Genomic DNA, 23,475 nt, shown 5'->3' with positions numbered 1-23,475 from the left:
CTTTATAGCTCAACAGATAAAAAAAATAATTGTTCAAGCACTTAATTCCAGCCAGGGTATTTTTGTATTGGGTTATTATTTGTGTGGGTGGATCTACATTTCAACGTAGTGCACGGTAATGTCCTCTTTAGCCTAAATGACCCCTGTGCTTTCACACATTTGTAAAACAATTGAAACCTGAATTCACACCTGCATCTCAGTGGAAATAACTGGTGCTGTGTATTTCAGCTGCACCAAATATCTGAAACAAATTCGTAACATAATTTCTTCCACCTTGGTTTCCATGTGTGTACTTGCAAAGTTGATGGATGAATGCGATATTAATAACCGGCCCAGAGTTCTTGTGAAAAAGCCTCCCTCTCTCAGCTGCAGGGCTGCTGACTTTAGGTTGAATTCTGCATTACTGGCCATGCCGCACACAGGGAAACAGATGGGTAATAAGGTCACAGCAGACGTACCTCGCACTAGCACAGACAAATTGCAGACACACCAGCTGTGCTGACTCAGGACAACATTAGACTCAAGTGAATTAAGATCTCTTTTTGTAAGTTGTTGCTTTTTGTGTCATTTGTTCTCCATGGGGTTGATGGAAAATGTAATAAAAAAAACAACTACTTTCCAGCCTCAAAGATGTGAATGCTGGTGTTCTACATATACACATGTTCTGCCAAATGTGTAAAAGGTTTTTGACTTCAGAGATTTCTGTATTCAAAGAATGCATAGTATAATGTATGATATGATCATTCACTTATTTGACAGAATATTCTTAATCATAATTTGAACGCATTTACTCCTCCTGATGTATACTTTACTTTTCAGTTTTTTTAGATTTTTGATGCAGAAATTTCAAATACAATACATCATAATCCTTATTTAAACACTCTTTATTTTACAATTATCGTGCCTGTGTGGGACATGTCATTAACTTATTACATATTTTCAAACAAACAGGCACATTTACTCCTTTATTGTGGCTTATTCACCTATATATGTTTTAAAAATCTTGTTCTGTATCCCTGTCGTTTTGAGTCAGAGTAAGCACTGCAATAATTACAACAACTTGCACAGTCGGACCAAAAAAAAAAAACTACACGTACCTTGAAATCAATCAACCAACATATAAACAGTACACTACCATAGGGGTTTGGCGAATAAAAATCTGTGTTCAGTGCATAATGTGCATGGCATGGCAGAAGATACATTCATCACACCGTTGGACACAGGTGGCTGATTTAGTCCTCTGTGTCGGAGCTGTCTGCTGGCTCGGTGTTGTGGGTCAGCATGTAGTTGTCCATGTCGATTGAGGGGCAGTTGTGGATGGAGTAACGCAGGCGCTCAGCGAGGATGGCCTGGCTTGTGTACGGGGGCAGGCGAAACAGGAAGAAGCAGGTCTGAGCAGTAGGGAGACCATTGACAGGCTGACGGAAAGGATAAGGGGAGGGAAAAAAAAGATTATAATTTTTACTTTTTCATGTTTTTTGATCATTAATATGGGACTCTGATGTGTCAGAAGACTCCCAAAGAATGAGAAAAAAAACAACCCTCTCTCTTTTTCTCCACCTCCACCTTTCTGTAAACCTGTGTTCAAAAGTCAGATGTCTCTCCCCTAATGAAGTCACAAGGAGAGACGCCACACCCTATCATTACCAACCTAACCTAGCACTACCTCCACCTGTGATAAGCACACCCCCAGATACCCCTGAATCAGAACAGACTGGGCTTTTTGGAAGGCGGGGCTTAAAGAGACAAGTGCTGAAACGGTTCAGAAAGAGGCTGAAAAAGAGAAGATACGGCAATGGCACTGTGACAACTATAAAAGGTGTTTAGGACACCACACTATGAAAACAATTTGTAGTAGAAACTCAAATGACAATTTCTGACCTGAAAATGAGCATAATATGTGACCTTCAATATGTGTTTGTTCTTGTTAATAGGCTTGTTTTCTGTGTTAATAGCGATGACCTTACCCTGTCAACCTTGATGATTTGGAACTTCTGTGTGATGTCTGCCGGGTTGGAAGGCAGCCTGGACCGGCCGGAGACGAAGCGCAGGAAAAGCACCCGCTCCTCGTTGGTGAATTCCTCCAGGCTCTGCCACAGCCAGCCAATGAGCTGGTGGCTCTCGGTGATGTCACGGTAGCGCACCAGCTTCTTCAGCATCTCGACCGAGACCTCTGGCAGGCCGCAGACCAGCTGCTCCAGCTGCTGCGCTGTCAGCAGGGAGAGGAGGGGCACGGGGATGATGGTGGACATGCCCTCTCTGACTGCTGCCACCTGGACGACAACAACAGAACAACGGCGTCTTTGATACTACTACTGAGACAGAGAATAGGAGAGAAGGAATAACTACTGTACCACAAGCAAGCGGTCTAGGGAGCATTAATGAAAAGTGGTGGGCGGATTGTAATTGCATGTCATTGGATACTTTGGCCATGTCGGTTTGTAGACACTTATCTTAATGCCTTAAAGGGACAATTAAGATATGTGTTAAGGGTTCTATAGTGCAGCAACCAAAAATTATATTCATCTGTTCATTATTTTCTTACTTTATCGTAAGGCTGATTATTTTCTATTTAAAAAAATTGTAAAATAAAATGTACTATCATAAAACATATTCACATTTTAGAGTCTGGGGTCAGTGAATTTAGCAATGACTTGTTTGTCCATTTTGCCAATTGGGTTTCTTTTTCATAGAACAATGGATGAATTGGCTAAATAGTAATAATTTCTATCTCCATACCAATATAATGGATGATGACTTGATGACTTTGTTGCAATTTTGTTAATGACACTCAAAGTAATGAGAAAATGTCTGTTACCCATTGCCTCATTGGCAATTACTCATTGCCCTAATGATACATGAAATAGACTTATAACTTTGGTGTTTCTTTAAGAAATAAGAATTTTTTGATGTCCAAAAAAGTAGAAGTTTGCAGGCGTACAGGTGACATGGTTGCAGCTTAATGTATCTGCCTAATACCCCTTAATCAATCCTCCAGCCATTCAAACCTGTGAATCCATTTCATGCAGCCTCTGGTCCAGAGCTCGCTCCACGTATTCAGTCCGGTTGGCAAACGTCAGGGCGATGTTTTGACCTCCAGGAACCACCGGCACCAGCCTTCCATCTGCACTGTGGGCCATGAACGAATCCAGTGGGATCATCTTCAGAGGGAGTGAAAAAGGGGTTAGTATAGGGGAAAGAAGTGAGGGCTTTGGGGAACCGAGAAAGCTAGGTAAAGAATGGCCTTTTTTCAGTTCCTCACCACATGGAAATTATCCTCTGTGATTCCACTGTTGTCCAGGTGAAGGATTCCTTGGAGGGTGCGGTAAGTGAGCAGATCCACCTCCTCCAGGTCAGGCCCTCCCAAGGGCATGGAGCAGAGCTGCTTCCACACCCAAGGAGCCAGATGCAAGTCCAGAGGTTTCTTGGTACGGATAGCCACAGCCATGAGGATGCCCAGGAAGCGAAACTGAACCATGTGTTCCTCTGAGAGTGAAGCTGGGTTCAACAGGAACCTGTGAAGGTACGCAGTCAAAGACAGAGGTAAAGATGGTTTTAGAACATTTGCTTTTGTATAATACTTGGACTGATGTGGTTGGTGTGTAATAGTATTCCGTCTGAATAACTTTCAAAAAATATATATACCATAACCGAGCTGTAGGGACAGTAACTGAAGTCTGACGTGAATGACAGGAGATGCAATTCAGTTTAGAAACGTTTACTTAAATTGTGTAATGGTGTATATTAAAAACAGGGTGTGCACCTGTCAGTGTTACTGCCCACATCGGCAAAGCTGTTGGGAGTATGAATCAGAAGATCCACCACAGCAGACTGCAACTCCTGGTAAAAGCACATTTGAATTGGTCAAGCAGACAATATTCCAGGCTGCATTATAAGCCATCTCTGTTGCTCTTACACAAACTTCTCTATGTGGTTTTCATCCTACCTGGCACATCTCAGTGATGGTGTCATCGAACACTCCTCCGGCGTCGTCGGCTCCCTCTCCCACAAGCTTGACCTTCCACGCTCGAGAGGGGAGACGCAGCTCCAGGGGATTCAGGCTTACCACTTGCTTTGCGATCTGCACAAAGATGGGTTTGCTCGAACGCCCTCTGTGGGAGTGGGGAAAATGTGATGAACACATGATAACAGATTTAAAACAAACTACATTTGCATTCAAAAGACATAAGAAGGCAAACACAACAACCACATGACAGACGCACAACATAGCAATTTCCGTTGGTCACCTCCTGTTTTTCCACCAACTGAGCACCAAAGATATACGGTTACTACTAACAAACTGAATATCATTGTGCCTCCATCCTTACCTTGTGGAAATCCGTTTGACGGTAATCTGTGGCCCATATGTTTTGCCCTGGGTCATTGTTCTGCCAATGGAGCGCACCAGAGGCAGAGTGTTGACCTTGGGTGACAGGAGGCCTCTGAGCTCACCCCGGATAATGGCCGTAGTCCCTGAACTATAGCGTGAAGTGGACACCTGGATAAAAGAAGGACACCAATGACAATGATTATTAGAGGTCATTTTTTACTAAATTTTTTTATCTAAAACTTGACTTTAAAAAAAATAATAAAACGAGCAGAAATGGGATCAAAAATTACCGGATTCTTGGCATCGAGGTTGAGCAGCCTCCAGGACTTGTACATTAGATCAGAAAAGTGATAGAGGACCCTGAGGCGCATGCTGAGGACATCAGGGCTGCAGTCTTTCAGAGTGTTGTATTGGGGAGGGACTGACTGGGGAAGGCCCAGCTGAAAAGTTCCAGGGCCACCTGGAGATGAAGGGAACCAATCGGTCTATTGTCTTTCATGGATCATAGTTGCAAAAAGCATTTGTATGTTTGTTTCTTTTTGTTTTTATTATTTTTAAAATATTATTTGTTTTCCTTCGCAGTGTATAAAAAATGGTTAAATAAATAAAGTTTGATTGATTGATTACATGTACTGTAGGACTGTGTGTTTATACCTGAGTTTATCACCGAGGTAGACGGAGTGGTCCACGCCGAACTGTGGCAGCGGCCAGCAGAGATCTGTTTGATGTTTTTCCCCTGTAGGGCTGTTACGAGCGTGGGCTCCTTCACTGGGTTTGAGTGTCCAAGGCCAAGCTGAAACACACACATAATATACAACAATGCAAGTTTAAGAAGAGTGCTTCTGATGTGCACAATAAAGGCACACTTCAGTGTATACATTTATAATGGAGGATGTTTGTTACCTGCCCTTCGCTGTTGCAGCCCCAGGCATAGACGTCTCCAGTGGAGGAGACAGCAAGCACATGTTCACAGCCCACAGCAATGTCTTCTATGAACAGCCCCTCCAGAGCCGGCACCACCTGAGGACAGGATTTGTTCTTCAGCATGGGGTCGGGCAGGCCAATCAGACGCTCTGAAGGATTAACAGAAGATAGCAAAGTTAAATATTGGAATATGCAAAAAAATAAAGCAACAAAGCTGTATATTTTTCTTTGTGGAGCTTTCAAAATTGGGCCAAGTAAGTAAATAAGTGAAAATCGTTTTTTTTAATCACTTAAATATCTAATGTGTTGGATTTAAAAAATGCAGGCTTAGGTGAAGTGGTAGCATCACTTTGCAGAAAGCAAATGACAGGCATTTAAAAATATATTGCACTTTTAAGACCAATTAGATAAATTTTCATCAGTTTGTGTTTTGTTGAAGGGTGAATTTAAGATTCTCCAGTCAAGTCAAACAAGTGAAGTTATTGCTGGCTCCATATGTATGACATAACTGACAAAACTGTAGGTGTTAAAAAAAGGAAATGGAGACCCAGTACAACATCAATATTTAACTTATAATGCAGACAATTTCACAATAAAATTTACCTTGTCCGAATGTGTAAACACGTCCATCACAGGCCAACACCACAGAGAATTGAGTTCCACAACAGACCTTCTTGATTCCCTTATTGCAAAGCTGCTCCACATTCTGAAATTTGAAACAGCCAAAAGTAATATTTAATCTAAACTAAGTAAAAGCACTCATTTAAACATTTAAAATAGGTGAATAAATACTAAAAGGAGGCAAATTGAAGTATTCATTTGATATTCACAGGAGCAACCATGCCCATACTTCAACATTAATGAACTGTCTTTCGTCTTTTTTCTGGATTCCTAATTTAGATCATTTGTTACCATTAACTTACCTGAGGGTAGTATTTCGCTGTAGAGGAACCTGTTCCTAATTTGCCATAATCTCCATCTCCAAATGCCCACACAACCATGCCATCAAGGGATACTACGAGTGTGTGGTTGAGACCACATGACACCTGCAAAATGGTAACGAAAGTTAGCTTTGTTTAGTTTTGTTTTAATAATTCATCTTATTTTACTGTGGAGAGTGTATCACCGTCTGAGTTTAAGACTTCAAACAAACACAGCCCATTTCTTACCTGTCCCACATGATATCCCTCCAGGGCAGCCACCCTCTCAGGCTGCATCTTGTTGGATGTTGACCTTTGACCCAGACGACCAGATTCACCGCTGCCGAAGGTGAACAGTTTGCCATCTGCTGTTACCACGGCTGAGTGCCGAAAACCACAAGCAAGCTGGGAAGAGAAAGAGAGAATGTTTAAAAAAAACAAGATAAGTTGAATTGGTTATTTTGGTTTCATATAAAGGGTTATATTTAATTTTTTTTCTTTGTATTAATAGTAATAACACTCTCAATGATTCCAAAGGAACTGAATAAAATCACAAAACTATCCCATGAGAGTGTAACGTATGTTTATTTTCTACCTGAATGACGTCTTCGCCTTGTAAGGCCTCTATCTGTTTGGGTCTCCTCTGCCTTTCACTGTTGCCATGGCCCAGTTTTCCAAAATCTCCATCTCCCCAACTAAACACCTCCCCGGTCTCAGTCAGGACCATTGAGTGTCCATCTGATCCACAGGACGTCACCAGTTGAGTCACCACATACCCTGCACCACAGATCAAAGAGGAAGTGACGCTCAAATCATTAAACAAAATTATTCAATTTATTAAAAAAATATATACTGTATATATTTTTGTTATTACTTTGAGGGCCATGTAGAAGCTGCCACATAAAATACAATCCTACAAAGAAATTCCTTCTTTCTCGTGCAGATAAAAACATTGTTTGAGGCAAGAATTGAAATTCATCACAACATCAAAAAGCAGAGCAGCTCAGTCTTTTGTTCTTGGGCCCTGGATGAATATTGTACCTTGAAAAGCAGAGATTATAGTGGGGACATAGAGATCATCAGAATTCCCCTGGCCCAGTCTGCCATATTGCCCTTCTCCTACAGCCAGTACCGTCCCATTCGACTGGAGCAGGAAGGTACAGTTCTGTCCGCACACAACCTGAATGATAATGAAAAAAAAGCAGATGAAAGGGAAAGAACATTTAGACAAACAGTAGCAATCAAGGACAGAGTCTGTGTCCCGCATGAAAAAGGTTTCTACCTGTTGCGTCTGTAACAGAGAGGGTGCGAGAGTAGGCAGCATGAGGTTGGTTCCCATTCCTGCCAGCTGTCCGTAACGCCCGTTCCCCCACACGTACACCTCACTCTTGCCCCCTTGTTGCCAGTCCTAAGAAACACAGCAGTTGAAACAGAAGAACAATTAAAAACTCTCCAGTGGAAGCAAAGCAAAAAAAAAAATATTTGCTTAGAAATTATTTATAAAAAGGACGTTTTGTGTACTGCCATTTTACCTCTGGTCTGATCGTGGCCCATGACATCAGCTGTTCATCCATCCTGTAACTCCACTTACTGTTGTCCTAGAAGACAAAGAAGGGTCTCAATAGATGCCTACTTAGGTGGGAACTTGTGTATACATTTCAGTCTATTTAGATTCCCTAAACACATTTAAATCATTTATTAAACAAACAACTCTCACAACTTACCAGTGCCTTGGTGATTTCATCGTCATCCACTTCCTGAAACTCTGGAGTCACAAAGGATTCTGGGAAAGCGGTACCGCTGGCAATAGCCTCAGCGCTTCGGACGGTAGTGGCGTAAGCGGCGAGCCAGCTCCACTCTGACGGGCAGGAGTGGGCATCGGGACAGGCGTGGTGCGGGGGGCGAGGGAAACAGCACAAATGTTTCTCCAATGACAAACCAACAGTCAGGGAGGCCAGGTTTTGCAGGAAGGCACTGTGGACTAGCTGGTCACCTGCTGCCACGTGGGTCTGCATTAAGAGAAGAAATTCAAAATTACATCTCAGCTGTGGCCCATAAAATGCTTAATCAACAACAACTTAAAAAACCTAGTTTGAGTAATGACCCGCTCATAGCTGTGCTGCTCCTGCAACAGCAAAGGCAGCCTCTCCAGGAAGACAGCCAAACAAGGCGCCCGATTTAGACCCAGGATGTTCTGGCTCCTGAGGACCATGCGACAGGAAGCTAGAACGTGGTTTTGACTGGTCCACTCAGGGGTGCAGCAGATCAGCAAAACATCCTGCAAAATAAACACGGACACAACACCAGTGTTAAGATGGAAAATGTTGCAAAAATGCAGGGAAATTTGTTAATTTAGTTATTAACAAATAACTGATGTAGAACAAACAGTGTAAAATAATGTGAAGAAAAGCACTATGATATTCTGGCTACTTTATAGGAGTGACATGTGCTTACTTGTTATCCCTCCATGTCAGTTTGCGAGCTTAACCATTTTCTTTTTCTTTTATATAATTTGATAATTGATCTATGTTTTTTTAATCTTTGTGTTTTTATAAAAAAAATATTTGAAATATTGTTGACGGTTCGGTTATAATCTAATTAAATAAAAATAAAATAAATAGGAAGTGAGCCAGGGGAAGGTTAGCTTAGCATAGCATGAAGACGTAAAAAAATAAATCAAAAAAGTGAAACAAAGTCCATCTTGCTTAAAGCTTGCTATCAAGCTAATTATGTCTAGTTTGTTTATCTAACCTGGTGTTTAAAAATGCTTAGTTGTTAACAGCCGCTTCCCTTTTCAGTATTTGTGTAATTTAACCCTCAGCCAATACACAAACATGCATATTTCCCAAAATGTAAAACTATTCCTATTTGGCTAAAGACAGTTTGATAGAAATTGAAGTTATTATGAGTATTTCAAATTACCTTTGACCTCCCGAAGCAGGCAGCTACACCCAGGTTTGGTATCCAGGTAGTACTGACGACTGAACCCAAACCTGTAACAGTCTGTGACACTGAGCCATCCTACAAGAAGGAATGAAGAGGCAAGAGGATTAAATAAAACTGTGACAGATTTATATTAGGGTAATACACCAATGATAGTTTATTTGTCTGGTGCAGTTCATTGTTGAGTGAGTAAACTTTGAATGTAAATGTTCTTCTCTGACCTGTAAGGACCAGATGTTGAGCAGTCCCCCTATCCCTCCAGAGACCAAAGCCAGTCCACTGGAGCAAAATGACAGGGACTTCACTGCTGTAATGTGGCCATGAAGTACAAACACACATTTTGCACTCTCCTGCTGTAAAATGATACAGAAACTAAATTATTACATGAGCTAAAAAGGCAATTGTCCTGAAACACCACCAGTCAAAATCCAACTAAATTAGAAGTAGAAGTAATTGAAAGTATTACATATCATCTACATAAGATTTTATTATACTAAAATAGAACTTGGTAGAACCAGGAGAGTCCAACAAACTGACCTTGGCATCAGTGCTTTTGTGATGGCTCGGGGGGCTGTTCAGTATGTTGGGCAAAGATACAGCTGTACCCCCCTGTGGCAGAGTCCAGACATGCACAGAGCCATTCTGACAACCTCTGCAGAAACATGGGGAGAATTAAAAGAGAATCAAATAAAGGAGCTTGAAATTCCTATTTTGTCAACCCAAAATCGACAAAATCCTTCTACAGTGCCTTGCAAAAGTATTCATACCCCTTGAAATGTTCCACATTTTGTCACGTTATAACCACACACGTACATTTATTTTATTGTGATTTTATGTGATAGACCAACACAAAGTGGTGCATAATTGTGAAGTGGAATGAAAATGAAACATGGTTTAAAAAGAAATGTATAAATAAAAAACTGAAAAGTGTGGCGTGCAAAAGTATTCAGCCCCCTGAGTCAATGCCTTGTAGAACCACCTATCGCTGCAATTACAGCTGCAAATCTATTTGGGTATGTCTCCACCAGCTTTGCCCATCTACAGACTGACATTTTTGCCCATTCTTCTTTAAAAAATTGCTTGAGCTTCAGATTTAGCATCAGATTGGATGGAGAGCGTCTGTGAACAGCAATTTTCAAGTCTTTCCAGAGATTCTCAATTGTATTGAGGTCTGGACTTTGACTGGACCATTCTAACACATGACTATGCTTTGATTTAAACCATTCCATAGTAGATCTGGTTGTATGTTTAGGCTAGTTGTCCCTCTGGAAGGTGAACCTCTGCCCCAGTCTCAAGTCTTTTGCAGACTCTAACTCCATCCATCTTCCCATCAACTCTAAACAGCTTCCCTGTACCTGCTGAAGAAAAGCATCCCCATAGCATGATGCTGCCACCACCATGTTTCACGGTGAGGATGGTGTGTAGAGGGTGATGTGCAGTGTTAGTTTCCACCACACATTGCATTTTGTATTCAGGCCAAAAACTTCAAGTTAGGTCTCATCTGAATATGCTGTGTCCCCCGCATGGCTTGTGGCAAGGGTTGGAGGAAGGTGCTCTGGTCAGATGAGACCAAAATTGAAGTTTTTGGCCTTAACGCAAAATGCAATGTGTGGCAGAAAACTAACACTGCACATCACCCTATACACACCATCCCCACAGTGAAACATGGTGGTGGCAGCATCATGCTTTGGGGTCCTGTTCTTCAGCAGGGATAGGGAAGCTGGTCAGAGTAGAAGGGAAGAAGGATGGAGCCAAATACAGGGCAGAAAAACCTGTTAGAGTCTGCAAGAGTCTGACTTGAGACTGGGGTGGAGGTTCACCTTCCAGAAGGTTAAATACCCTAAACAGACAGCGAGATCTACTATGGAATGGTTCCAATCAAAGCATAGTCATGTGTTAGAATGGCGCAGTCAAAGTCCAGACCTCAATACAATTGAGAATATCTGGAAAGACTTGAAAATTGCTGTTGACAGACACTCTCCATCCAATCTGATGCTGAATCTGAAGCTTGAGCTATTTTGCAAAGAAGAATGGACAAAATATATCAGTCTTTAGATGTGCAAAGGTGGTAGAGACATACCCCAATAGACATGGAGCTGTAATTGCAGCGATAGGTGGTTCTACAAAGCATTGACTCAGGGGGGCTGAATACTTTTGCACGCTACATTTTTCAGTTATTTCTAAAAGAAAAATCAAAAACATGTTTCATTTTCATTCCACTCCAAAATGATACACCACTTTTTGTTGGTCTATCACGAAAAATCCCAATAAAATAAATGTCTGTGTGTGGTTTTAATGTGACAAAATGTGGAAAATTTCAAGGGGTATGAATACTTTTGCAAGCCACTGTATGTAATTTTAAAGTTACACAAGTAAGTTGCATGATAGTATACATCTGAAAAGAGTAAGGCATATTTATCAATCCAAATTAAATATATTGTTATTTAAGGTTGATAAACGTCACAGTAATTTGGTTAAGATGAGGTGGGCTATGCTCTGGTTCTTATGACACAATATGCCATGGAGACCGTCTGATACGTCCACGACCACACAGTCTGGTGGTCAAACGGTCTTAACAATAAAAAAAGAAATTAAGCAAGTTTTAATATTCATGAACATTAACTTTCGATCGGTTTTGTGTAAAAGCTTAGTAAGACACCCAACCGTGATATCATATATTGATTTTAACTTTTTGAGACCAGGTTTCCAGTGGCTTTAAGTTAAAAGGTGATGTTACAGAAGATGCAGAATATCCAATCAAATTAGTTATGTAAACTCACGCGGCCATCATGAGCCTGGGATCAGGTGCTCTGCCAGCGAGTGGGCACCATTCGGCGATGTTTACGGTGCCGGTGTGATTGAGGGAGTGGAGGGTCACCCAGTTGCCCCCGGAGCGTCCCAGTATCTTCACTACCTCTGAGCGCCCCAAACAGAGCAGCAAGTGTCCCGTGGGGTCCCATTTTAGAGAACTGACAGTGTCCTGCAGGGTGAGAATGGAAAATAAAGGGAGAAAATGATTTTGAGTAAATTATGTCACAGCGTTTGCTGTGCTTTGCTTCAGCAAACTGGAATTAAAAAGAGTGTGGTGTGCATTCTGCAAACAAACCTGAAAGACAGACAGCACTACAGGCTGCTCGTTCTCAAAGCGCTCTGTTGTTCCCAAAAGGATCTTTCCGTTGGGATAGCCCACCGCGAAAGGCTTGTCCTCACTGTGCCAGTCGACACACTGAGGAGCTATCGGAGAGACCAGAGGAAAAGATCAGAAGTCTCTCAAACAACAAAAATACACTTGTTCACTTTCTGACATTACGAGTTACATAAGAAGATCAATACCACTCACGCATTAAGGCATGAGGGTCATTTTAAAATATAAAATCCTATGTGTGTGTCTCTGGCTTTGTGTAATGCTTCTCTGTGTGATTACTCTTAAAACCAACTCGAAGAGCATGTCTGTTGAGAGATGTGTAATTCTCTCAGAGTAAGAAGCTTTGATTTCTGATGGAAATCCGCCTTCAATCTTTGTTTTATTTTTGTATTTCGTTGTTGTTGTTAGTGTTAGTCTATAGCCTTGGCTTTCCTGACATACATGGCAAACTCTGTTTTTGCCTGTACTGCTGTCGGCTGGAAACTTCAGACTATTATGGATATAATCCCGTCATTTTCTTTATATTTTGTGTTAAGGCAATGGGTTCTTCCTGTCTATATTTTGTGTTTTTCTCTTTGTCTTATTGTAAAAAAAAAAGAAGCTTAAAATAAACAAAAAAAGTATTGGTTTCAAGCAGTAACATTGCAGTCTCTTCCTCACCCTCTTTCCTTTGGCAATGGGGCAGTTCGGTGCTCTCTACATGCAGTTCCATGTCCTGCATTGAGACCTGCAGCCAGCAGAGGGAGCCATCCAGCCTGCCCATCAGCAGGCTCTCAGCAGCTCTGTTCTTACAGGCAGCCGGTTGCTCAAGAACCCAAAGGCTGAAGCACTGAGCCCAGCACAGGGCTGTGACCCGGGACATCTGGGCCTCCACATGACAGTGAGATCCTGTGCAGAAACAGAATAAAATCTAAGTTGTAGGAACTACTTTTCTAATTATTAGGCATCTTACAACTTTTTAAAGCTATAGTGTGTAATTTCTGTCTCCCCCACAAGGAAATATGAGTAATTACAACAACACTGTCGGCGCATCTACACGAGGTAAGTGTTCTGTAATCGCGCATGGATTTAATTCCTTCTTTATATTCATATATTCTGGATTTTTTTCAATGAGACATAAGGAAAAGATGTAAATGTAATATGAACAGATACACCAGAGTAGTGAAGAGACACAAACCCAGACTTACCCCTGTTGTTCATTATGTTGATGTGTTTGTTCTCTGGGGCAGCCAGAAAGTTTCCTCCTGTACTCCAGTAGACAGGAGACATGAGGTTACATCTACTGGCCCTCTCAATGTTTGACCTGTCCGTCTTGCTGCAAATACAGAAAAGTCAGAAAAAGAGAAAAGTTTACACATGGAAGCAATTTCAAATATTTGATAGCATTGTAACCCCCCTTGGTTTATCTACAAGAACCCAGACACTCTCCATTTACTCTTCATAATTTCTGTTAATTAAGGATTACAAAATTAGCACGACACAGTAAAAGCCTCACTGGGAAAAAACAAAAAACCATACACTACCTGGTGATGCAGGAGAAGGTGTTCTGTAACTCCACAGTGCTCTGGTTGACGCTCCATATTTGCACCACCTTGTCCTGAGAGCAAGTAGCCAGCAAACTCTGCTCACTGTTCCAGGAACAGCTGGTCACCTGGACATAACAGAAAATAATAGAAAGGTTCTTTTAACTACAGTTCTCATGAAAAGGTTATAAAATACCTGGATCATAATACTATAGATAGATGGCCCTGGCTTTAAAAAAATTTACTTTTTCAGAAAGATAAACTCTCTTCCTGCGGTGAGAACAAAGGAAAAACTGTTTGGTCAGCAAGGTTGGAGCAACAAGGGTAAAAAAAACAACAACATAACATGTACGTTCTCTCACCTTGTTGTAATGTCCTTCCAGCCTCTTGAGAGGACATTTGCGCAAGTCACCGGCCAGGTCACTGTATGTTTGGGGCCTGTGAGGACTGTCCTTTCCGGTGGCAGCCAAGGCCTGCACCAGCTGTTGTGCGGCCCACTGGCGGTGTTTACTGGTCAGCCTGGCAGACAGCACACATGCTGCCAGGGCATTAGCCAGCTCCAGAGGGCCCACTCTGGCACCCAAGTGGGGTGAAGGGGAAGGAGGCAAGGACGAGGAAGACACCCCTTGGTTTGCTGTATCTAAGTCAAACAGGCACACAGATGGAGAGGAGAGCTATTATCCAAAACAAAATTGACAAGATTACAAGAAAACAGTTATAAATAATTACATATCAAAATGACATACATAGTCAATCTGATTGGTCGAATCTTGCCCATAGTCAACTAATAGTAAAATTATGTTTTTTTTTCTGCTCATTGATCTATATTCTCATTTGCAAGATTGGCTTCGACTTTTTGCCACACTGAGATTGAATCAAGGAGAGTGATTAAAAGCTCATGAGTTATTTTAAATGTTTTATTAACAGTATAGTAGTTAATGTGGTGTCATGATTTATTAGAATAAACCATTAGACATTCAGCACCTCCATATAGCCAGAATGAAAAAAGCCATGATCCTTGTTTCATAACCACATGTTGCGACTATTGGACTGTGAGATGGCAGTCCAATGGGGCTCCTTCAATTGAATCGTCCCGATAGTTGACTATTCAGAGTCACCCCTAATAACAACGAGATGAACGACGGTAAGTAAACTGCTTTCTCTCACCGTTAGCCTCGTGTTCAGTCCTGTCTGGGCCGTAACAGACGACACCCTTTTCGGTGAGCAGGGACACCAGACTCTGTGTGACCAGGAACGTAGAGGGCGTCTGCTCAGTGTAGTCCCTCTGCTGATGGGCTCCCTGGGTTATGGCTGCTAGAGCCGAGTTCAGAAAACCTTTCTGCTGTGGGTCACTGATGGCCCCAATGTTAACCCCCGTAGCTGCTGCCATAAGGTCCTTCAGGCAGTAATAATGAAAGGAAATCAACATTTTTAGAATTTTCATCCAATTTCGAGAAGTTGTTTTTTATTCTTCAGTAATCCTAAAATAATAATGTTCACAATGAAGTTACCAATAATCACAATTTAATCCTTTACAATTGGTGAGGCTGGACAATAAACCATCATTCACCCCACTTAAATTGACCTGAATCCCATATAAATAAAGTGTATTATTATTAAAAACTTAATTTACTGTTTCATTAGAAATGTCTCGTATTTATTTTTATAAAATGCAAAGTTGAAATGATATAGTGACATAGTGATTGTGGTAGATTTTGAATCACATTTCCCAGCCCTAGTAATTAGCATATATAGTGGATTGACCGAAGGACACTGACCTGAGTGCATATCTCCACTAGCTGCCTGTAAGCGGTAGGGCTGTGGGACACCACACTGCCGATAGCTGAGGAAAGGAAGCTGAGATAGGAGGAATTGTTGCGCTCTGTCGGCAGCCCCTTCACACCTGGCTGTCTGTCCACACAGTTGTGAGCCCGGCCCCCGGCTGCTAGAGTCATCAGACGAACCAAGATACGGATATCTGCCAGACCCAAGGACTCAAGTCCATTAGACTGGCTGCACACTGATGCACTGGAGAGGGAGATTAAAATAAAGAAGACTCTTCAAAACCACAATGAACTGGTGAAAAAATAAAAAATAACTAAGGCTGTACAATTAATCGACTATGTGTAAAATACATAATATATCGATAGAATTTGAAAAGGGATACAAGATTGGACAATATCATTTATATCTTGACATGTTATGCTGAGTTAAAATAATCAGTTTCTGACACAACCTTCTGGGTTTGCCCTACTTGGAAAGTGTGCGTGACACTCCCCATGTGACCCAGTGTCTCTGAATTATTCAGACTAATAATATTGGGATATACTATTTTGTCCATATCGTGCAGCCCTACCATGGCCAAACATACCTGGAGGCAGTCTGAGATAGGGCTCTCATCACCATGCTATAAGCTAACAGGATCTGGGCTGTGGAGGTGACCCTTCTCAAAGCTTTCAGTCTATCATGTGGGTCCCTCAGTGATACTGCCTGCTGTCCGAGGCTCAGAGAGGTCTTCTGCTCAACAACGGCTTTCCCTAGGCAGGAAAAACACATTTCAAAGGCATTCTATCGTTGTAAACCATTGGGACTAATCCCTGATGCATTTTGCTAAAACTCAAATATATAAAGCATGGTGTTCCAGTACATTTGTGACAGCCCACATGGTGTGAAAATGCAATAAAAAGTAAAAATACTGGATCAACTGAGGACAACTGAGAGGAGTGTGTGTGTTTGTGCTTCAGATGCACAGCTATGATACACCATCGATGAGTCACTGTGCTGCAGTAAGTCTGGCTGCAGTTGGAACATGCTCCGACTGCTAACAAGCACAGAGGGAATGTGGGCGTGTGTTACGAGTGGGCTCAATCTTTCATCATAGATGCAAAATTAAAGAGGGAACAGTGAGCTACAAAGTAACAGGGACTTAGTGCTCTGTATGTGGCAAGCAATTTAATATATTAATGTGTGCTGATAACATTATTTTAATTGTGCCTATGGATGGTTGGTGTTGTATGGTCAGCGTAGATCTGCAGAAAAAGGTTGATGGAAAATCAGCTTCTTAAAACTTGAAAACATCCAACAATAATTGCCTCAAAGGATAGCAAGATGGAAAAAGTATGCAAAGGTGTACATATTTAAGATTAAGACGTTTAGGTCGCAACGTTTTTGTGTGTTATCTTCTATCTGTAAAACAAATTCTGAATAAAATATTCTGAACTATAGTGTCCAGAATGCATCCAGCAAATTATGAGATTTAGCTCTTTCGATACCGAAACTACTAGTTGAAAGGAAATTACCTTTAGGGGGCGCTGTTCTAGTGGGGTCAGCTGAGCTGTAAACCAGGGCTCCAAGGGGATCGGGCTCAGTGAAGGCAATGGGGTCTGGCACCAGCTTCTTCTCAGTCAGACCCAGTGGTCTCAACAAAAGCCCAAAGTCCTCCAGTCCTGTCAGCTTGTCCGTGTCACACTCATCTTGGTGGCTTATTTCCCAATCATCTGAGCAAACATGTGACCCATTAGCATTATAAAATTAATTGTAAACTAAAGATGAAATCATTCTGACCTTCCCTACCATCAGATGTGCTGTCCAATTGGCCAATCAAATCGGATGTCAGACCTTTAATCCTGAAGCAAAAGGAGGGAGGACACTAGTAATAAATAACAGGCTTTACAACCAATTTACTCATCAGTTTTTATTAAAGTATGAGAACAAAATACTTGTGTTGTGTGTGTTGCATGCATGCATCCTTTCCTGTTTTATCTACTATACCTTTCATGTTTAGAACTTGGGTCGCTCAGGTTTGCAGCCAGATACTTTTCCCTGCAGGAGCTGCAAAGGAGGTAGAAGGGGAAGTTGGAGCCACACTCCCCTTTGAACCAGACGTCTACGTAGGCCCCGGTGCTGTCGTAACCCTTACGTGCGGCGCTCTGACCGCAACCCGGGTGACGGCGCTTTACGTGGTTGTTAAATTGCAGGGTGAGGGTGTTGCACAGCTCACACTTGACCATCTGACTGTGTTCTTCTCCGGCCTACGAGAAGGATAATCAGACGCATCATGATATTTCTACCAATAAGTATGGAACCAAAATACATTATTTAGGCCCGCAAGCAACACTGGAGTGAACTCCAGTGTGTGTTGTTTTGTATTTAAAAAGCATGACTTGCATTAGTAATTACAATTGTATTTTTTATTTATTTATCCATGTTGTGGATGAAGAGTGTGATTGTGTGTGTGTGTGTTTCACCTCTACTATCTGGAGCGTGTCTCTCTCCAAACTGAAGAATGAAGGGGTGAGCAGGTCCTCGTAAGATTCTTCGTGGTACGGGTCATCCATGTAGCCCAACTCAGACTCCTCCTCCGCAGAGAAAGGATGAAACTCCACCTGCTCCGGCCAATCATTGACCAGGGAGTGCTGTTGGTACAGCTGCGGGAGGGGGTTGGGCGACGGCAAGTCTGAAAAGATAATGTTTGCTTCAAATGCAAATGACAGTGAAAAATGAAAAGTGTTTTTGATCAGCAACAAAAAAGATTAAATGAAAGCCTGTTACAGCAAGAAACAGCACAGGTTGATCACAGTACATCAATTGGGTATTGGACGCTTGAAACGAGCATTAGATATATTTTTTTCTCCTTAACAATATTATTATTGTATTCTATATCTACCGATTTAATTTCTGGTTCAACATTGTGACTCTCACCTGCCCTTCGGAATGAGGTCCTCTGAGTCGGGCCCGAGCGTCGCCGGCGTGCTGGAGGAGGTCTGTTCCTGGTAAGGTGGACATCCAAGAAGTTCTCCCTCTCTATCCAGTCAAGCCCAGGCAGAAGACTACAAACAAAGTAACAAAGAAAACATTAAAATGCCAGTTAACAATAGAGAAATGTCAGTGCATTCATTCATTTCTTCTTAATTTCGAACAAATATAAAAAAATAAAACAAAAAGCAAGTGTTACATAGCATACAAAAACACAAAACAAAAATAATCATAATGTATGAATAAATGAATCATCTGTGTCCGAAAAGGAGCAGGAGGAAGCCAAAGCTTATTAATTCCCATTCCTTCTTCAACCGCTTCTAATTGTCTTATATGAATTCATCAGCTATACATTTTACATATGTAAATAAACACCTATTTACATATGTGTACCAAATTATTTTCATTTATACAATAGTGTAATATTTACAGATCCATACAAAAAAGAAAGACAAAACCTCATACACTATAGAGCACCTTTCAGTGGGTTGACTGGTGGCACGTTCAGGACATTGTACTGTCTCCGGCCCGTCTGGGGACGGCGAGTCTGGGGCCCCCTCCGGTCTGGTTGAATCGGCTGCCTGCTGCTCCTCAGTCAGGGGGTGCTCTAGCATCCAGCTGGCCAACACCTCGATGGTTTGAGAATCCAGGTCACCTGCTACATCTGGGAGGGACAACAGGGAAAGTTTAACTGTCAGAGTTCATTGCTAATTCATGTCAAACATCCCCACCAGGTGACTGTGCTTCTGTGTGATACCTGAGGGCAGGGCTGGCACATCTGTTCACAAAGTGTGATGTGTGAAAGTTGAGAAACAATAAGTGAGTGAACGCCTACAATTGAAATAGTGTTGGGAGTTTGTGTGAATAAATAAGATACATTATGTGTGCAACATTTTAGTAAAACTTGGATTTTCACAAAACCTAAAAATATTGTTATACAATTGGGACGCCTAAGTTGATTTCAACCACAAGTAAGAGGCATTATTTTCCAATTAATATAACTCTATCTTAAGAAAATACATAGCATTTTTTGTCATTCAGAAACTTCACTTTTCTGTATTCCAAATACTACAAAAAGGCTGCAGCACACAGTGAAGGACAGATGTTTAGAAAAATAGAAAAACCCATGAAGCAAAACATTGTGTGATATCAGACATTCTCCACAAAGCAGTACCTGCTGCCTCCATGGCCCAGTAGATATGTCTCATAGAGAATCCCATTTCTAGCAACCGACTGGTGACAAACATTTGTGTCCGTTCTGGTGGTTGAGGAGAAAAAGAAAAGTACACAAAAAAGAGAAAAACAAAACCAAGCCCACAGCTCCATTTAGAAATTAAGTAGACTGAAGTGGAATGTTTCAGATGAATGAATCAATTTGATCTTTTGTTTTATTTTCTATGATTGGTTTTCAGGCTATGAAAAGGCCACTCCATCAAGTAAACCTTATCAAATTAGTTTTTATATCCACAGTGTATAATTAAACCTAGCAATCAAGTTAATAATGTGTCATTGGATATGAAAGTCAAAGTACAGACTTTCAGTTTAATGCACTTTCCCAGAACTATTAAAAAAATAACATGACTGACGATGAAAAAAATGGTGCCATTCAAGCGTGTGAGCGCACAAACTGTGTCATGCATGAATTGGATGTGTTGTAAATTTCGTATCTGCCCAATAGCAGAGCAAAACACATGCTGTTTTAGCTGAACATACACGACCATGCAAGAGGCACACCGTTACCATTGATTAATCATCTATCTATCTATCTATCTATCTATCTATCTATCTATCTATCTATCTATCTATCTATCTATCTATCTATCTATCTATCTATCTATCTATCTAACTCTACCTTTTCCTTTGTACTATAAATTCCTTTTTAAAATAACATTAATAGCATTTTTGATTATGATGCCAGCATGGAGGAAAACGTTTGTTAAAAACCAAACTAACCTGCACAACTGGAACGATTAGCAAAGCTACTCTCTTTCAGACAGTATGTTATGGAGAAGATTTATTCCTTTTTTCATATGTTCTATTTCCTCTCTTACGCGCTTGCTCTTACCCAGGCTGCTTCGGGCCTGTGTGCTGCAGGGACCTGGTTCCATGAAGCTAGTCTGCTGCTCTGTGAAGGCATCACAAGAAGCAGAGCTGGCCAGGCTGAAGCAAGGATGCAGCACAGGGGGGGCGCTAACCAGGCCGGTAAGCGTGGGGAACCGAGTTAAGACCATGTGCCTGGAGGGAGTGAAGATACAGTATACACAGTGATAACACAGTGCAAGTGGTGCTACGCTGCCACTTTTCAGTCCTGACTAAATAGTTTAATTCTAAAGTACCTGAAGCAAAAAAAGGTGAGGCTTAATGATCTTGATTTTCCGTTGGGTGACGATTAAATCTCAAAATACACCAAGTGTAATGTTACCCTAAAAGTCAATTATTTGAATTACAACATTAAGCCCGGTATTTGTTGTTGTGGTATCAACACATATGTGCCTTTTACTGTGGGAGGTTTTGTAAAAGGTTTGACACCATTGTTGTCAAAACTCTCCTCCCTGGAGGGCTTTGATTTGATATTGTACCCTGAAGCTGTTTGTTTCTCTGCCTCTTAAAAGCAGCAGTAACACGCTGACACCGAGGTCAGCTGGCTGGGTTAGGACAAGAAGAAGCAGGCAGAGCTGCAGCTTAGGTTAGAGACAGAGCAGGCACAATCCTCACTCTCTTCTTTCTCATATATACATCCTAACTCACCCATTCCCTGGACTTCAGAAAAGCTGCTGCTGCCAAAAGATACAGATCTGTAGTAATCAGTAACAACATGAGAACTGACGACAATGCTAGTTATAAGGTTTGTGTCCGTTCAACATGCCTCTGAGAATGCCTCTGGATTGTGCATTTAGTGTTAATTACTCAACCAGCAGTTACATCAAATTAAATCATTTAAGATTAATATATTCTTTACTCACTGGAGAAGGCTGATAGGAAAGAAAGGGTTGAAATTATCAAGGCTATCGGCCTGCAGGTTTGTCGGCAGAGAGGATGCCAAGTCGGTATTAGAAGATGAGGCAGAGGCTATGTTTGATTGGCCAAAGATGGCGGTGCCTTCTGAACCCGCGCTGTACAACGACACAGAGCTGGAGGACTTGGAAACAGGCTGAGAGGAAAAGTGGTGGCCAGATTCTGGAAGGACAAGGTAGAGAGGAAGGTGTTATTATATTTTATAATAGTGCTTTGTTTTTAGTGTGACCATGAATGCAACAGAACAGTTTTTTGGGCTGTCTTTTGATTAAAGGTCAGCGATTCTGGAGAATGCGTGTTTTTCATCGATTGTTAGGAGATATTCACTGATTTAAACAAAAAGTTAGTTTGACATAAAAGTTATCCAGCATTGCTGACTCTAGATGAATCAATAATGAAAACAGTCAATAGTTGCAGCCCTAATACCAACCAAGCCCTTTTAATACAGAAGGTCAAATATTCATGGTGTGTAGCTAAGCAGGGCCTCACTATCTTCAAGTTCAACATTTGACTGTGCTAATTCAAATCAAAAGGCCTAATCTCTATGACTCAAGTCTAAAGGTTCAAGTTTACAGCTCTACAACAACGAAACCTAAAGTTAAAAGTATCTTCAATCTGATCCATAAAGCTAGATACCTTTGTGTTCTTTGTCCTCCTGCAGTCTGCTAATGGCTGCTTTGTAGATCATGATCTGAGCCCTCTCCAGGTCGGCAAGAGACACACTCTGCTTGATGGGGCAGGGCCTCACTGCCCACTTCACCATGCTCTGCACCACATACTGCAGCACTGATCTCAGCTCAGCACTCTCGTCCCATGGCTTGCTGCCACTGGCCTTGGCCTGGTCAGGGATCGGACTGGTGGGAAGTGGACTTCCTGCAGAGTTGGGAGGGTCACTTTTCGGCACTAGGAGCAAATCCGATAGCTTCTCACAACTAAAAATGACAGTCAGGGATTTCAAAGCTCCGATGAGGAGGTAAGAGACTCTAACTGCTCTCAGTTCGAGGGCAAACGCTTCCATTTTGGAGCTTTGGGATGTTTGGGGTAGACCTGTGGACTCCTGATGGTCAACGGTCTTGGTGGAATCTTTGGTTGAGCACGGCGGAGGTGGTGGGAAGGGGTCCGTCTCCACCGTGTGCTCCTTCAACTTTTTCCTCTCATCTTCAGAGAGCCAACTGTCGGACATGTTTTCGTCCATACAGCACTGCATCTCAGTCTCTTTCACGTTAGCCCCCTGCCAACCGTGCTCCTCCAGCAGACCCATCAAATAAATCAGATCCAGCAACACCGTGGGTTTGAGGCCTCCGAGTGCAGCCACGTCGCAGCAGGATAGGTCGAAAGGCTCCAACGAGACGATGGGCGTGTCGCTGGGTGACCAAGAATTCATGGAGCTTTTAGTTATTTGGGAAGGACGGGAAGAAGAAGAACCCACAGATACAGCATGGAGTGTGACACCGGGACGGATTCAACAGGGATTAATGGATTTTAAGGATGAGGAGGAAGAAGCAAGAAGAAAGTAATATCAGAAGGGGTAAATGATGAAAATTAAAATGTTAAGACAAACTACAGAGAAGAAAAAATGAATAAACACTGACAGAATGGATTTATACGGAGTAAAACACATGCAGAAAGGACCAGGACAAGAAAAATATGAAAATAGTTTTAATGGAAATGAGAATAATCATATAAGAAGTGTATGCAAATACAGGTGCATCTCAATAAAAATCCCCTTATTTTAATTAAAAAATGAACTTTCGTATACTTTAGATTCATTACACATAAAGTGAAATGCATCTAGTTAATACTAGTTAAAAAAAATGACAAAAGAAAGAACTGACATATTTCCCTTTGTGTAATTAATTTAGAATGTCATGAATTTTTCCATGATATTCAAATTTGTTTTAGATGCACCTGTACATTCCA

The 23,475-nt window shown here is 41.6% G+C and overlaps 1 protein-coding gene across 1 annotated transcript in view; it reads right to left on the bottom strand.

Moving 5' to 3' along the window:
* Positions 1-905: 905 nt before the first annotated feature.
* The window catches only part of LOC307265210 (putative E3 ubiquitin-protein ligase HERC1), a 41,831-nt gene continuing 19,261 nt past the window's right edge, over positions 906-23,475 (bottom strand). The window contains exons 40-80 of the mRNA XM_080046833.1: positions 22,192-22,943; positions 21,504-21,717; positions 20,606-20,775; positions 19,715-19,798; positions 19,018-19,204; positions 18,487-18,614; positions 18,033-18,241; positions 17,557-17,816; positions 17,359-17,411; positions 17,085-17,282; positions 16,157-16,322; positions 15,564-15,813; positions 14,953-15,181; positions 14,148-14,425; positions 13,786-13,913; positions 13,450-13,577; positions 12,923-13,150; positions 12,224-12,351; positions 11,898-12,097; positions 9,655-9,769; positions 9,339-9,470; positions 9,097-9,195; positions 8,279-8,452; positions 7,899-8,183; positions 7,707-7,772; positions 7,457-7,582; positions 7,216-7,354; positions 6,770-6,951; positions 6,424-6,579; positions 6,178-6,300; positions 5,858-5,960; positions 5,234-5,403; positions 4,985-5,123; positions 4,621-4,790; positions 4,329-4,498; positions 3,947-4,112; positions 3,764-3,840; positions 3,263-3,515; positions 3,009-3,161; positions 1,968-2,273; positions 906-1,418 (exon numbers count right to left, since the gene is read on the bottom strand). Of these exons, the coding sequence (XP_079902959.1) occupies positions 1,233-1,418; positions 1,968-2,273; positions 3,009-3,161; positions 3,263-3,515; positions 3,764-3,840; positions 3,947-4,112; positions 4,329-4,498; positions 4,621-4,790; positions 4,985-5,123; positions 5,234-5,403; positions 5,858-5,960; positions 6,178-6,300; positions 6,424-6,579; positions 6,770-6,951; positions 7,216-7,354; positions 7,457-7,582; positions 7,707-7,772; positions 7,899-8,183; positions 8,279-8,452; positions 9,097-9,195; positions 9,339-9,470; positions 9,655-9,769; positions 11,898-12,097; positions 12,224-12,351; positions 12,923-13,150; positions 13,450-13,577; positions 13,786-13,913; positions 14,148-14,425; positions 14,953-15,181; positions 15,564-15,813; positions 16,157-16,322; positions 17,085-17,282; positions 17,359-17,411; positions 17,557-17,816; positions 18,033-18,241; positions 18,487-18,614; positions 19,018-19,204; positions 19,715-19,798; positions 20,606-20,775; positions 21,504-21,717; positions 22,192-22,943 (7,480 nt within the window). The 3' untranslated portion in view covers positions 906-1,232. The remainder of the gene's footprint in view (positions 1,419-1,967; positions 2,274-3,008; positions 3,162-3,262; positions 3,516-3,763; positions 3,841-3,946; positions 4,113-4,328; positions 4,499-4,620; positions 4,791-4,984; positions 5,124-5,233; positions 5,404-5,857; positions 5,961-6,177; positions 6,301-6,423; positions 6,580-6,769; positions 6,952-7,215; positions 7,355-7,456; positions 7,583-7,706; positions 7,773-7,898; positions 8,184-8,278; positions 8,453-9,096; positions 9,196-9,338; positions 9,471-9,654; positions 9,770-11,897; positions 12,098-12,223; positions 12,352-12,922; positions 13,151-13,449; positions 13,578-13,785; positions 13,914-14,147; positions 14,426-14,952; positions 15,182-15,563; positions 15,814-16,156; positions 16,323-17,084; positions 17,283-17,358; positions 17,412-17,556; positions 17,817-18,032; positions 18,242-18,486; positions 18,615-19,017; positions 19,205-19,714; positions 19,799-20,605; positions 20,776-21,503; positions 21,718-22,191; positions 22,944-23,475) is intronic.

This window comes from Ammodytes marinus, assembly GCF_949987685.1.
Source record: "Ammodytes marinus genome assembly, chromosome: 18".
Classification (NCBI taxonomy): Eukaryota; Metazoa; Chordata; class Actinopteri; order Uranoscopiformes; family Ammodytidae; genus Ammodytes; species Ammodytes marinus.
The sequence above is the reverse complement of the archived record's forward strand: the minus strand, read 5'-3'. Positions and strand labels throughout refer to the sequence as shown.